The sequence below is a fragment of the Myodes glareolus genome, chromosome 8 (assembly GCF_982192425.1).
Source record: "Myodes glareolus chromosome 8, mMyoGla1.1, whole genome shotgun sequence".
Taxonomy (NCBI): domain Eukaryota; kingdom Metazoa; phylum Chordata; class Mammalia; order Rodentia; family Cricetidae; genus Myodes; species Myodes glareolus.
In genome coordinates, this window is record NC_142033.1 from 5,581,821 (window position 1) to 5,595,980 (window position 14,160).

At 40.9% G+C, this 14,160-nt stretch overlaps 1 protein-coding gene across 1 annotated transcript; it reads right to left on the reverse strand.

The window, feature by feature from the left end:
• Positions 1-488: 488 nt before the first annotated feature.
• Ibsp (integrin binding sialoprotein) lies at positions 489-12,334 on the reverse strand. The gene is made up of 7 exons (XM_048428180.3): positions 12,287-12,334; positions 9,475-9,541; positions 9,329-9,379; positions 9,163-9,240; positions 5,524-5,586; positions 2,342-2,506; positions 489-1,879 (listed from the first exon to the last, which is right to left on the reverse strand). The coding sequence occupies exons 2-7, from the start codon at positions 9,526-9,528 to the stop codon at positions 1,334-1,336; spliced, it is 957 nt and encodes a 318-aa protein (XP_048284137.2). The 5' UTR covers positions 9,529-9,541; positions 12,287-12,334; the 3' UTR covers positions 489-1,333.
• Positions 12,335-14,160: the final 1,826 nt, after the last annotated feature.

Sequence of the window (14,160 nt, forward strand, 5' to 3'; positions counted from 1 at the left end):
TTCATGAGCCGGTAATAATGGAACTGACCGCACCCAAACTGAAGTCTTTCCGATGAGGTTCTACATTTTCATGTTCTGGATGTCTAACATTGACTATGTGGGCTCATATGTTTTATAGAGTATAAATTAAAAGACACGTCAATTATTGTTATCGTGCTTCTTCCAAATGTCTATATGCTTACTTGAAGTTTATTTTTAGGTGTCAAGACTTTGTACACTAATTGTGTGTGTGGTCTGTGTGTGTGTGTGTGTGTGTGTGTGTGTGTGCAGTTTGAGTGTGCGTTTACATGTATATATGTGTGTGGTTTGTGTAGGTGTTTGCATGTGCATTTTTTGTAGTTTGTGTGTTTGCATGTGTGTTGTGTAATAGTTTAATTACCCCAAGTTATGACTTACCCTATTTAAAATCAAATTTTGTAAGGATAAGCTTACCAGAAAAACATAGGACACCCAGTCACAACTGAATATTAGATAAAGAATGAGTCATTTATTTAGCATAAGTACGTTCCAGATATTTCACAGAGACTAATTGTTCACGGGGGGCACTTGTTTTTTTCTTTAAAAAAAAACAATTGTATTTATCTGAAATTCAAATTGAAGTGGACATCTTACATGTACTCGTGTTTGTTAAATCTGGCAGCTCTGAGAGTCCTTTGTTCCCTGCTGTATATATGGCTGATTCTGCTCTCCACCGTCGAACCTTAGCTGTGCAGACTGACTGAAGACAGAATGTTTCCAGGTCCTCTGAGTTTTAAACCCTAATGGAAATAAGCTTGTTTTTTTATCTGAATGGTTCCACCCTTCTTAAACCCACGTGCTTTCTGATGCTCCCCATTTCTTCTTAATTATAACACATGTGAAGAATTGCATGTTTATTTGCGATAAAATCTGTGCATACAGGTCACATAATATACATGAGGATGAGAATTAAACCTAATACAGTATTAGATAGGAAGTGTGATATAGGAAGTACACAATTACTGTATACAGTATCGTTCATAAATCTCTCTCTAGTTGCCTTCTTGTACAAAGAGTGTGTTTGGGCCATTAACAATAGTGCACACAGCACAAACAGGAAGCATTCCAGCTAGGCCCAGCTCAGACATCAGTGTACTGCTCGATCAACGACCCTGACTTACAATGACACACCTGGGAGAATGCAAAAGAAGCCATTCCAAATAGAAGCATTTGCAGAAATCACTCTGGGATTATAGCACCATTCCACATTGTAAAATGAACATTTGATATATTGCACCTTCCTGAGTTGAACTTTGAAAATAAATGGTAGCCAGATGCAATGACAGAATGGGGAATTCACCCCAAGGGTGTGGCTTCACTGATGGTAGTAATAATCTTGACCATCGTAGCCTTCATAGCCACGCCCCTTGTAGTAGCTGTATTCGTCCTCATAGGCCCGGTAATTGTCCCCGCGAGGCTCTCCGTTCTCATTGTCGTACACTTGATACTCACTGTCGTTCTCATTGTTGCCCGTTTGTTCATATTCTCCCCAATACTCAGCGGTGGTTTTACTGAGTGGTGGGGAGGAGGTCCCGTAGGCTTCGGGTGGTGGGGTCGTACGCTGAAGCGCCTTCGGAAGGACAGCAGTCGTGGGGCCATCACTGATCGGTTCCCTGCCCGTTGTGGCTCCTTCTACAACCGCTTCCGTGACGCTTTGTCCCTCACCGTCTTCTCCATTGTCCCCTCCGCTACTGCCGTTGACACCGTCCACCTCCGTGGAGTTCGTGCTAGTGCCGTTGACAATCTGCTCGTTTTCCTCGACTTCTGCCTCCTCGTTTTCATTTTCCTCCTCTTCCTCTTCTTCTTCTTCTTCTTCATCGCTTTCCTTCTTTTTTGCAGCCTTGCTTTCTGCGTCTCCAGCCTAAAAGGGAAAGCTTGAAATCATCCAAATCTAGCTGGGAAAAACTGACAACTTCTCTACTGATGATCTTCTTACGGATGTTGTTTCAAGTTAAAGATAACTTAATTTGTGAAAGAATTGGTTGAGGCTTTAAAAAATTCAGAATAGATACCTTTGTAATGGGTTTCGTTGGGGTGGGGTGTGCAATCCGTAAGTCTACCCTGTGTGCCTTGCTTCTAGCTCTGACCCCCACTTTTTCTGCCTTGGAAGTCGCACCTCTAAAGTGGGGTGGTCTAATAGCATGGGAAAGAAATTTACAGAGTATCACTCCTCATTTGTAATCGGGGAAAGTGTTTCTATGCTTGCTTCTTTAACGGGGTAATAATATAAGTAAAGATGATATCAAATATGATGTGGATGGTGTCAGCGAACCCTGGACATCAGCAGAGAGATGAAAACAGATCAACGTTTGGGACTCCTTACCTTCTTGGGCAGTTGCAGCGCAGCGAGTCCTACAGTCTCTGCTTCAGGGGTGGCCTCAGCTCCATAGAGTGGAGTTACACTAGAGAGGGTGGAGTTCTCGGCCTCGGCCTCCTCCTCTTCATTCGCCTCAGAACCTTCAGCGTTCTCCTCTTCATTTGAATTCTCCTGGTGAAAATGTCCAGAGTTCAGAATTTACTCTAACTGGAAGAGAGCTCAAGATTTGTCGGGTCTGTGAGGCACTGTTTGGAAATGCCCTCAGCTGGCTCATCAGCTGCCTCCCCGTGTGCCTTTCCCCGTCTTATTTCTAGGAACTCAGCATTACTTGCTCCTACTTATCTGCTGGTGGGGTGCTTCAGTTATTTATGCTTTCTGTCTTATCAGCTTAACAGTCCATGTGCTTGAAATGCCGGGTGCACAACTGTTTCTTCTGTACACGAAATTTATAGTAGTGTATGATGCTACTATACGAATATGATGGCAAACTAAGACTCTTGAACAAATGAACATTATAATCTTTATTTTATTCTTTTATCTAGGCTGTGAGATCATAGTAGGTAAATTGAACTAATGTAGTAGTAAAATTAATACCTACTAGTTAAAGTCTGGATTTCATATGTTTAAATTGATGTATTTAAGTAAGTCCTGGGCAGTTGAATTTACTTGAAAGGTATTTCTGAGAGATATGTGGGCTAATGTTAAGATCTCAGGAAAACAAATTGAATCTGAGTTTGATCTTTCTTATGAAAAAGAATTGACTAAAGCAGGATTTTTCTCATTCAGTTTGTGAGGGCTACAGCTGCAGTGATGGGTTTGACACAACCCAAGTCCGTCTTCCAAGCTAGGTGCCCGATACCTCAGGTGTGGTGTACAGTCTGGTTTTTTAATGAGTCATTCAAGCAAATTAAACTTTTTAGTGGGATAAGGAGAAATTATTGGTATCACTGGAGAAATTCTAGGAGGCCATGTTAGCTGGCCCTTGTTCCCTCATTTTATTGACGGAAAACTGATGTGTAGTGATACTGTGGTTTGTATAAAGTCAAAGGAAAGATAATTCATGGAAATTCATTGGTGGCAGGGTCAAGACTGAAGAGTGGCCAATCTCCTAATGTGTACAGTTGTTCCTCTTAGATCTTTTCTTGGCCCAGAAACTTAATTTCAAAATGTTCATGTTCAAACAAATTAAAAAGGAAATGACTTGGACTGTTGGCTTCAAATATCTTATCCATGACTTGGACTGTTAGGCTTCAAATATCTTATCCATGACCCTATAGAATGGTCAAAATAAATAAAACAAACAGGTGTTGGTGAGAACGGGGAGTAGTAGAAGCTTTGTCTGCAGAGAGCGGGCTTTGCCTGACCGCCCCTACTTTGGAAAGCCTTTAGCGAAGCTGAACATATACACATCATTGTTTACTCAGAAGCTACACTTTTAAGTAAAATAGCCTCCTCAAATGGATATGTGTGGTCACTTGAAGTTGTAGAATGTTCCCAGCAGCAACACCTTTGTAGCAATCCTAATTTGGAAACTACCAACATGCCCATTTTCAGGTGAGTCATGCAGTACATTGATAGAATGAAATGCCGACAGGAAGCCTGTGTCCTCAGTGAGGACAGGATCACATGGAAGCATCTCCGAAGGTCGGAACAACGGAAGCCTCTTACAAAAGAACGTACACTATGTCATCCTATATACAGAATATGTATAATATATGTAAAATATATAAAGTATGTATATGAAAACAAGCAGAAATTAACCTATTCAATTGAAGTCAAACTCATGGTAGTCAATGGTGGGAGCTGGTTAATGAATAATTGGCATGTGCTATTTTTTTATATTAGTGCTGATTTTACTTATATGTCCAGTTTCTGACATATGATTTTATCATGTATGTTTCCATTAAGCAAGTGTGAAATACTTTACGGTGTGCGGGGGGCGGGGATGTTATCATCAATATCATCAAATAGAAAGTGTGCCCAAGTTGTTTCCTCAGGTGAACACAGCCCCTGGGGTTTGTTACCTAAGTGGAACCGGCAATTCAATTTTAAAGACGAAATGGAGTTGAAAGCATGCCTAGAATCTCGCAGGTGGAAGATTCCTGAACCTACCCCCGTTTCCTTGGTCACTGTGGATGATCTTTGGAGCACTATTCCTCTGACCTCTCAAAGCAGCTATTTCCTGGGCATCATATATGCGTCTGAATTATGCTAGGCAGTATGAGGAACTACAGCAGGGGGCACAGAGTGGATGAGTCTCCATTAGTTTCAGAGCATGACTGAGCTGCAGCAGGATTTTGAAGGGTGTAGGGCACACGTGGTTTCTGGTCCTGGCTTGGCAAGATTTTTAAGAGCTTTCCTCCACTGTCAGTGTGACTACAGCACAGGAGATGTTACTTAACCGAAAGGAAAAAACAAATACTTGCTCACTGTATGAGCTGCCACATCTGCCTTCAGGATAGATGACACAGATGATCCATTTTTGTCTGTCATTTTCTATTCATAAATAGCACCTAGGAATACCTGAATTTAGAATGTTCTCAAGCCAGGGATAGCTATGATTAGAAATCCAGGAATATAGATCCTAATAGTATGTTTCCATAGGCAAGATGTCAGTTATAAACATAATATCATGATTTCCAAGCTATTTAAATAAATTTTAGCCATTTATTACAGTAATTGAACTGTTTAGGAAGACATTTATACATCTTGAGTATTTTAGTTTCTGTAATCTAATAATTAGATAAAAATCTATTGAATTCCTATTAAAGAGATTGATCTTATTCTACAGATTAAGTCAGGACACTGTAGAGGAACCAGTTGGCTTCACATCCTGGTCACTAAGGAAAGGGCATCACACCAAGCTTAGGCTTACTTCTCTCTTGCCTACTATCAGAGGCATCCAATATAAACAAACTCTGTGCTGCGTTTTAGTGGGCTTTACACTTCCCTTAAAATGCAGACACCTTTGTTCCTGTGTGCCACATCTAGGCAACTTTAACCCCACATTGCAGTGGTGTAATAAGCAGGTTATTTTAGTTGCTTCTAACTTAAATCACATTCCATTCGTCCAAAAAAAGCTGGTTATGGGTAGCTGGCAAGGAAGTAATGGCTATTTGCTGAGTCTAGATTGCTATTAGTTCCTTGTGTTGCCTGGCTTGTTATGGAAGAAATAGAAAATGTCTTACCTCTTCCCCTTCCTCGTCCGAACTATCCCCATCTCCATTTTCTTCAGAAGAGTCACTGCCTCCCTAAAACATACATATATGCAAATACATAGTATGTGTGCACATGTACATATAGATACACATATGAAGCATAAATATATACTCCACAACAATTAAAATTTCCTGATGATTAAAATGTAACACACAGAGATATTTACTTACACATATTACCGCATTGGTTGGTTTATTAACACAGAATAGTGTCAAGCTAAGTCAATGAGATGTGGGTACACTTGGGCATATGGGAAATGAGGGCAGTGAAGCAGTTGCTTTAAAATGAGCAGCATGTGAATGAGGTTGCTCACTTCCAATCCCTCAAACAGACAATATGCTGAGCTATCGCATGCTATGTAAAAGCCAGAATAAGAAATCGCAAATTGATTAGTTCTGAAGGAATGAAGGGACTACTCCAAAAAGAAACCATTCAAAAAGAGTGATTTTTCTCACCCGCTCCTAAGCAGGTCTTTGACTAGAACATAGATGTCATAGTCTGATTTTCTTACAAAATGTAGGTGATAATGATTTAGCTTACTACAAAGTATAAACTGTTATTTGATAATTCTCTTACACACTACAATCTAAATTATAATTTGATTTATAGAAACTGAATTTATATTCCAAGATTCGATTGAATTAAAACTAATTTTTATATTGTACTAATTAATATATACACAGTTAAATTATATAAAAGATATAAAAGCACTTACGATTTGGCGGGGTGATAATAAAGTGAACCAAGGAGCCTACGTACAAAACATGAGTCAATGAACTTTACTGGGCTCTTCATCATTGTTGCCTTTATATTGTTTAGTTATGTCCTTACGGTGCTGTGGATCAAACTCAGGGCAAATGCTCTACACATTAGACATGTCCTAATTCTGAGCATTCTTCTTATTTTTTAATTATATGTCAATCTAAACATGCATCAGAGCTTCTAAGAGAGGAGATTCTTGATCTTTCTACCAAAGAAGCCGAAAGGGAATCTCCCTTCATATTCCTCACCATCCCCACCACCTCGAGGATCCATGCACACCTAGCTTCAGAGCCTGCCATTTCCTGCCTATCAGTGTTAGCTCTGATTCTGATGATCAGTGAAGCATCCTGTCCTGGGAGAACACGACTTAGAAGGATCTGCAAATTCTAGGTTAGGAATAAGACTGTAGAAAAGACGTATCCCTGTGCTGTTCATGGCAGTCCCTGCTGGACTCTTTCTCCTGGTGGCCATGTCACCCAGCCAGGAAAGGAAATACTTGCTGTCTTCAGCCAATAATAACTCTAGGTGGAAAAAGAATCAGACCCTCCCTACACTGCCATGACCTAGTGCTTGTGCTATTCCACACCCGGGGGAGAGTAAAACTAATCATTATATTTGAGTTATTTCCCCTTATTAAACCAAATATAGAGGACCATATATTTATCTAAGCAGAGCTGTTTTTCTCAGCTGGGAGTTTGTTGGGTATTTTTCAAGCTTCCTTCACTCCAATTCCCTCCATAACTCAGTTAACTTTCTACCACTAGTGTGTGTTGGAAACATGGCAAGGCTGCATGTAATACCTTAAAGTTTTGCACTTTATTTTGTTATTGTTTTGAATCACTTTCCTTTCTTTGGCTTATTACCAATTTATTACAAACTCTTAGGAATCCTTCCAGAGTCTTTCATTTATATAGACACATGAGGGATCATGGGTTGGTAAAAGGCAGATGAACTGGTGTCTTAATGGAAGGCAGTTCTGAAAACCCACATTTGTGTGCTAGCTGAATGTGATAAAAAATAAATAAAATTGAATCTTGTTTGCTACAAGTTGGCACACTAATCAAATATTATCCTAATCATAAAATGTAGCTTTCCATTAAAACAGCTTAAGATAGTAATTAAACTGATTTATACTTTTGTTTCTGTAGTCCAGGATAGAGACAATCTATAGTAGACTTTCTGGTGGCATTGCCAGGATAGAGACTTGCTGGTGGCTTTGCAACCCATCTGATGCACTACACAGAAGTTCCTATTTTATGGATGGCTTCCCAGAAGCAGACTTGGTAACTAAAACATGAATTTCAGAGTCAATAGAATGTAACTCATGGGGTCAGGATGACAGCTTTGGACAATAAATAGACATTGACATCAGATAGAAATCAAACTTTGTAAAACAGGAAATTGCCACAAATATCTCAGAAAGTTACATTGGGAGATGTTTTATTTCTTATTTTAAAACAACTACCTTACAAATTCTACTTAACTCGATCAAGCCATTATGTTATAATTTGTGATAAAAAAGCATATATGACTCCTAAGGACTTTGAGTCTATCAATAATAAAAAGAAAACTGTCACCATACCAATATTAGCATTCTACAGGCTTTTTTAGTTAGATCACATGTGTCTATAAAAAAATCTAGATGGAAATGGTTGTATCTAAATATTAGATATTCCCGAAAAGTTGGCCAAATACTTAAGAACTAGAATTTATATCACTTCTCTTTTAGAAAGGGAGCAGATCTCCAAATGGATCCTGTTTATTTCTGGGCCTGAGGTGAACCAAAGAGAGCAGAACAATTCTGAAAACCCACAGCCCTTGTACCATTCATGCTCACAGTTCTGCAGCCACACAAGTTCCCTATAATTATAATGGAGCTAGAAATACTTGAGGGTTATGATTTCCTATCATGGCATGAGCTGGAGAGGGGTCAGCCTGATATGTGAGAATGGAAATGTTTGAGGGTTATGATTTCCTATCATGGCATGAGCTGGAGAGGGCTTAGCCTGACACACAGTGAGACTCAGGGCCCAGTTTGCTGCATGGAGGCAGCATTCTCGGGGTCCTGTTGCTTTCAGTGACTGAAGAGTCCTGGGTCAAATGGTGCATAATTGATGCTCTGAACCCAAACAGTACAGTCACGAAAATAGTGTCATGCTAGGTTTTGTGTGTGTATTTAGAACCAGCACCACACCCTCCAGTATCCAAAGGCCTCTTTCACAAACAGCCCAGCAAAATGGGATGTCTCATTTTTAGCTTTAATTATTTTTCCTTCGTGTTTACAAATTTTACTGATTTTTTTTTCCTCACAGGCTTCCTACATTTACCAAGTCTCTCTCTTTGCCCTGCAGAGCTTGGGCCAGATCCTAGTGTAATTGTGCTCCATGAGACACTCACAGCTCTGCCATCTAACAGGGTAAAGGTTCCAGACAACACCATTGCTGCAAAAGAGTTTCTAAAACTACTGGTTGTCCGGAGACCTGAGTGATTATGAACTTAGCTTTTTGAGAGCTCGGGGGATGCTGAAACACCCGATGTGAACAACTGGATGGCAATACTGAGCCAACCATCATGACAATTGGTGATCTTACCAGTTCTTGTCAGTAGGTGACAAAATGGCTCACTATTATCAACAGATTAGCTGAACACTTGAACTCTAGATGCCAGGGCACTGGTTTCTATTACCCCAGTGTTTTCAGTCTGCGTGCTTTGTCTCTTGTGAGAGAGCTTAGGAAAGTCAAGTTACTATAGCCTGAGGTCCCTCTGGCTGCGATCCAGATATCTGGATGTCAAATCTGATCCCCACAATAAAAGTACAAGGAGCAGAAAGGAAAGTTTACGCTTACCTGGGCTGGAAGGCGCTTTAGAGGAGGGTAGAAGTAGGCATGTTTGTAAAGAAAATAGCGTGGCCGGTACTTAAAGACCTGCACAAATGAAAGGCATGTTATCATACGCAGTGTGCAGTTATGTTAGAGTAAGTGTAGCCCAGAGAAATGTTCTGAAATTACTCACCCCGTTTTCTTCAGAATCTTCAGCTTTGACTCTTCGGTGGAAATTCTTCATCTGCCCAAAAGAACCTTTTATTAGTACATGCCGTGTTTACATTACAATGCAACTGCCAAAAATACAGGTTTTTTTTTTTCCCACAATGAACTTACTGAGAAAGCACAAGCCATTCCCAAAATGCTGAGCAAAATTAAAGCAGTCTTCATTTTGAAATTATTTCTGCAATCCAAGAAGGGATATCATTAGTAGATATCAAAGCATAACACATGACTCTTTTGCTCAGAAAGAATTCAATTGATCTTAATTTGTCTAATTCTCATTTAAACTAATTATAAGTGAATTTCTGGTTGGAGAGGTGAGGTGTAGGTACTTGGCCCGGCTCACCTAAGGACCTGTTTGACCCCTAGCCTTGAAAAAGTCTGCATTTGCTTCCAAGCCCTTCCATTTGGGCTGTAGCCATGTCTGAATAGCTCTGAGCTTCATATATGACTCAGACATTTTTCTGTGGTTTGTCAGAGGAGGATCACTGGATTCCTGCATCAGGATCTGAACAGTCTGGATGCTTTACCCAGGGGTGTGAAGAAATCTCCAGCTGGCACTGACAAGGGCGTGCCAGCCACACCAGCTGGTGTGTCATTGCAGCTGTGTGTCCCATTCCATTGTTGAGAGTTAAAGTATCAAGCAAAGCCCAAATGTGTTGAAATGGTTCATCTACCTGGTGGGCTACAAGAAATTTCCAACTTCTGTGCATAGATGTTCTTAACTAAAAGTTTGTTCTTAGACTAGACAGTAGGGGCCTTTTCCCTGTGAATACTCCATAGCTGCTTTGGGTCCTGCAAGAAAGAGTGAAGGATAGGAGAAAGAGGGAGCAGGGAGAGAAGGGGAGAGAGAATGAGGTAGGGGGAGAATAAGAGAAAGAGGAGGAGAGAAAGAAAGAGAGTCACAGAGAGAGGAAGGAAGGGAGTGAAGGAGGGAGGAATGGAAGAAGAAGGGGGAGACGGAAAGGGAAGAGAGGAGAAAGAGAAACAACCCATGATATATGAAATGCATCCTCATGAGAAATAGCTCTTGAGATTCTCATCTAAAGGTATGGGATAAATTTCCTTGAATAGGATCTCCCCAGTTCTATTTTAGCTCTGTATCTCCTACGGAGGCATGTACAGATGCTCTATGGAGCGTTCCTTCAGTTGAGCTCTCCTTCTCCTACTGTAATAGGAACAGACGCTTTATGGAATGGTCCTCCAGTTTAGCTCTGAATCTCCTGCTATAGTAGACACAGATGCTCTATGGAGCGGTCCTTCACTTTAGCTCTCTATCTCCTTTGGTGGTACCTACAGACACTCTATGGAGTGTGCAAAGATGCAGCTGTCCGTGGGTCGGTAGTCCCGAACAATCCTGGGGTTGGCAGCAATAGCTCTGCCTTCCACAGAGCTTCATCATAAATAGAGGTAGACAGGGAAGTGTTACCCTAAAATTCCATTGTAAAACTCTCTCCTCTAGAAGTTGAACAAACTTAGCTGGAATCCTAACACTTGCTCACTCACAGCTGATGAGAGTTGCTTCATACACAATGACAAAGGGAATAACAATCTCCAAATACATCCTGTAATGAGATACTTAAAATGCATAGAACTCGGGTTACATACTATACTCTGTGGGGGGATCTTTTTATCTTGCCTCATCATTAGCATATACTACAGCTATGCTGAGTATTAGATACTAAAGCAACCTTTACTCAGAGTGGGGCTCCAAATGCACTGCTGGTGTGAGAATTCTGATTTGATGTGTACATACTCTTTCCACGGCTTTTTTGACGTCGTGTCTTGGGATCATTCATATTTGTTTGTATGCAAACAGAAGAGGGAGAGTGGGGACAGAAGAGAGAAAGACAGATATAGAGGCAGAGGCACACACAGTTTAAAAATTCAGAGGATCAAACGGGTTTAGTCGTTGAAGATGGACCACCTGTTTAAGAAGGCTGATGATCCAGTCCTAGTGGTACACTCAGGAGGTGGATGCAGGAGAATCGGGCATTCAGGGATATCCTTGGCTACACAATAAATTCGCAGAAAGTCTGAGCTACAAAAGACTCTCTCTATATATATAAAAAAACAAAAATGACAGCAATGAAGGAATAAAGGAAGAGGGAGGAGGAGGAAATTTGCTTCATAGCACCATGAAATGTGATATTCCTAATATTCAAAGAACTTAAAACTTGAATATATAGAACTGTAGACAGAGCTGTGACAAGAAAAATGTCTCAAAAGAAATCTTGACCTAATCAGAGTAAAAGCATGGCAGGGAGGACAAGATTTTCTATATAAAAACAAGAGAAACATGAATACCTCAACCGACTGCCCATGTTAATCTCCTCTTATTTACTTTCTGATTCACTCAACAGCAGGGACTTCCATAGTGGCCACTGCTGATTGGCCAACTCAAACACTCTAAACGATTGTCTTACAATTACATTTGAGATAGCAAAACCGTTTACTTCTCTAGTAGTATACATTCCCATATTAATTTTAGAGTATAGGATATGATCACTTTGAAATTTAATGTAGAATATATTGAAAAGATACTGTGCATTATTGAAGTACAGAACAGGTGTAATTTATGGAAAATACATATATCTAGGCAATTTACAAATGTAAATAGCATTACAGTTAGGATGCCCTAAATACATCAGCATGCGAAAAACAGTTGGCCAGGATATGTAGGAAAAGAAAGCCACATCATTTCCTAGTTCAAGCTCTCAATCAGGACAGTTTACTTGCTTGCTTAGGTTAAGAAGTCTGGCCTTTGGGAAGAAGCTAAACTCAGAGGTCCCATTTCATAGTAAACAGAAGTTCAATCATTGTGCACAATGCAATAAGACCCCAATAAAAAAATTCCAAGCCAAACCCACACAGGTACGCCTGAGGTGCCTGGCTATGAGGTAGGGAAGTTTGCTGACTGTCTTACCCTTTGGCGGTCCTGGCTGGACTGAGTGAGTGGCACGGATTGTTCCCTCTGCTGTCACTCACTCATTCACTTGCTCTTGCTGGCTATAAACCCTCTCTGCCTCCCAGGAGCCAATCACAGCCACGGGCAGCGTGATGTCAGACTCACCAGAAAACCCCAAACTTCAACACGTTTTCAAGATTCGTGCACCGTTGAATAAACATGAAAGATGGGTCTAGTGCCAAGAGGTTTGCATTGTGGGATTTAATTGAAGGGTTAGAAGAAGACGGCAGTTAGAGTTCTGAAGATATATAATAATATGCTGGATTTCAAATAAAATAAATAGTAAAAGACCTAAGCATTTAAACTTTCATAATTACGCAGGTTTTCACTGTGTTGAAAGAAAGGAAAACCGGCTGGTGCACACATCACTGCATCCGTTTAAAAGCACTAGGGTAAGGGGAATGAGGTGGTGCCCAGACATACTTCAATATCGGTTCTTTTATATTGTTTCCTAAAACATATTTCAGAGACTTATAAGTCAAAATTAATGTGATAAAATCATTCAAACTGCCTAAGGTTTGCTAACTTTGCACTGACTGTAAAAGTTACAACGTTTGAGGCTCAGTCCAAGAAGCCAATGTAGCCTTTCCTAAAACAAAGCAGTCACATCATCTGCACCTGACCCTGGCTGTGCAAATGGGACCACCCCATCATACGCTCGGACTTATTTCAATTTTTCTCCATATGTATTTTTGCCTATGAATAGAGAACAATTACTGGTTCTGTAAGAAAGCAGATCGTGGTTGTTGAAATGTTTGCTGAAAAACAAACCCATAGTTCGTGGGTTGGCGACTGAATGTTTTCTAAGCTTGCCAAGGAAAGCCTGGCTTGGTGCTCTGCACACTCTTCTTGCTCTGTCATATTGTCTCGGTTGGTATCCACCTTACAGAAGTCAGTAAATGCTGTTGTTGCTCAGGTACAGCTACTCTGTCAGCTTCTTCGATGGTTTAACTAAAGAAAAGTATTTCAGCCTTTTTTTATATAATATAGAGCCATAAAAGAGACAATGAATAGGCTCCTTTAATCCAATTCAGACCCATAAACTCGACTGAACAAAGTTTGAATAATTCAGTTTTCTACTAAACCGAAGTGTTCTATAGGACACGGGGAGCTAAATGAGAAAACCTGGCACTTGCTTTACAGTGTTTGGAGCTGTGTGCTGGGCAGAGCAAAGGCAGAGGGCACAGAAGCTAAGGCATTCGTGAGGTCCGGAGCTGTATAAGGAGGGAAGGAGGTTAAACTGTGGAGATGGAAATGTTAAGGATGCCAAGAACCTGAGCCTGGGTAGGTCATGAGCTCCAGGGGAAGAGCCATGTCTCTCATTCTGCTAGCTGAACAGTGAAATGACTTCTAATGACATATTGTTATTCCCAGAGGTCATCGCATCGCTCTGACCTCAGCAGAGGGCGATTCTTACAGTAGATGGGAACTATTGCAGAGACCTCAGCTGGACAACGTGGAGGGGTGAGAGAGACTTCAGGGTGCTCACCCTGAATGGGATGATTTTATCACAGTTCTCTCCTCAAGGCTTGGGGATCTGTGAGGAAGAGTAATGGAAAGGTTGTAAGAGCCAGAAATGTGGATGATCCTAAGGAAACAATATCTTCCAGACATAATGGGGCTGATGCACGTGTGAACTCACAGGGACCGGCCTGCGCAAGATCAAGTCAGACAAAATCCAACCACAAAGAAGCGTAGGCTGCAGCCCAGCCGAGAAGTTTTTCACAGATAGTGGCTGGTGGGAGAGGGACAATCAGCTTCCTTCAGTGACGTAACGCTGGGAGGCGTGTGCTCAGGAGCGGTTATCCAGGGCAAATCAGACTCCATGGTTT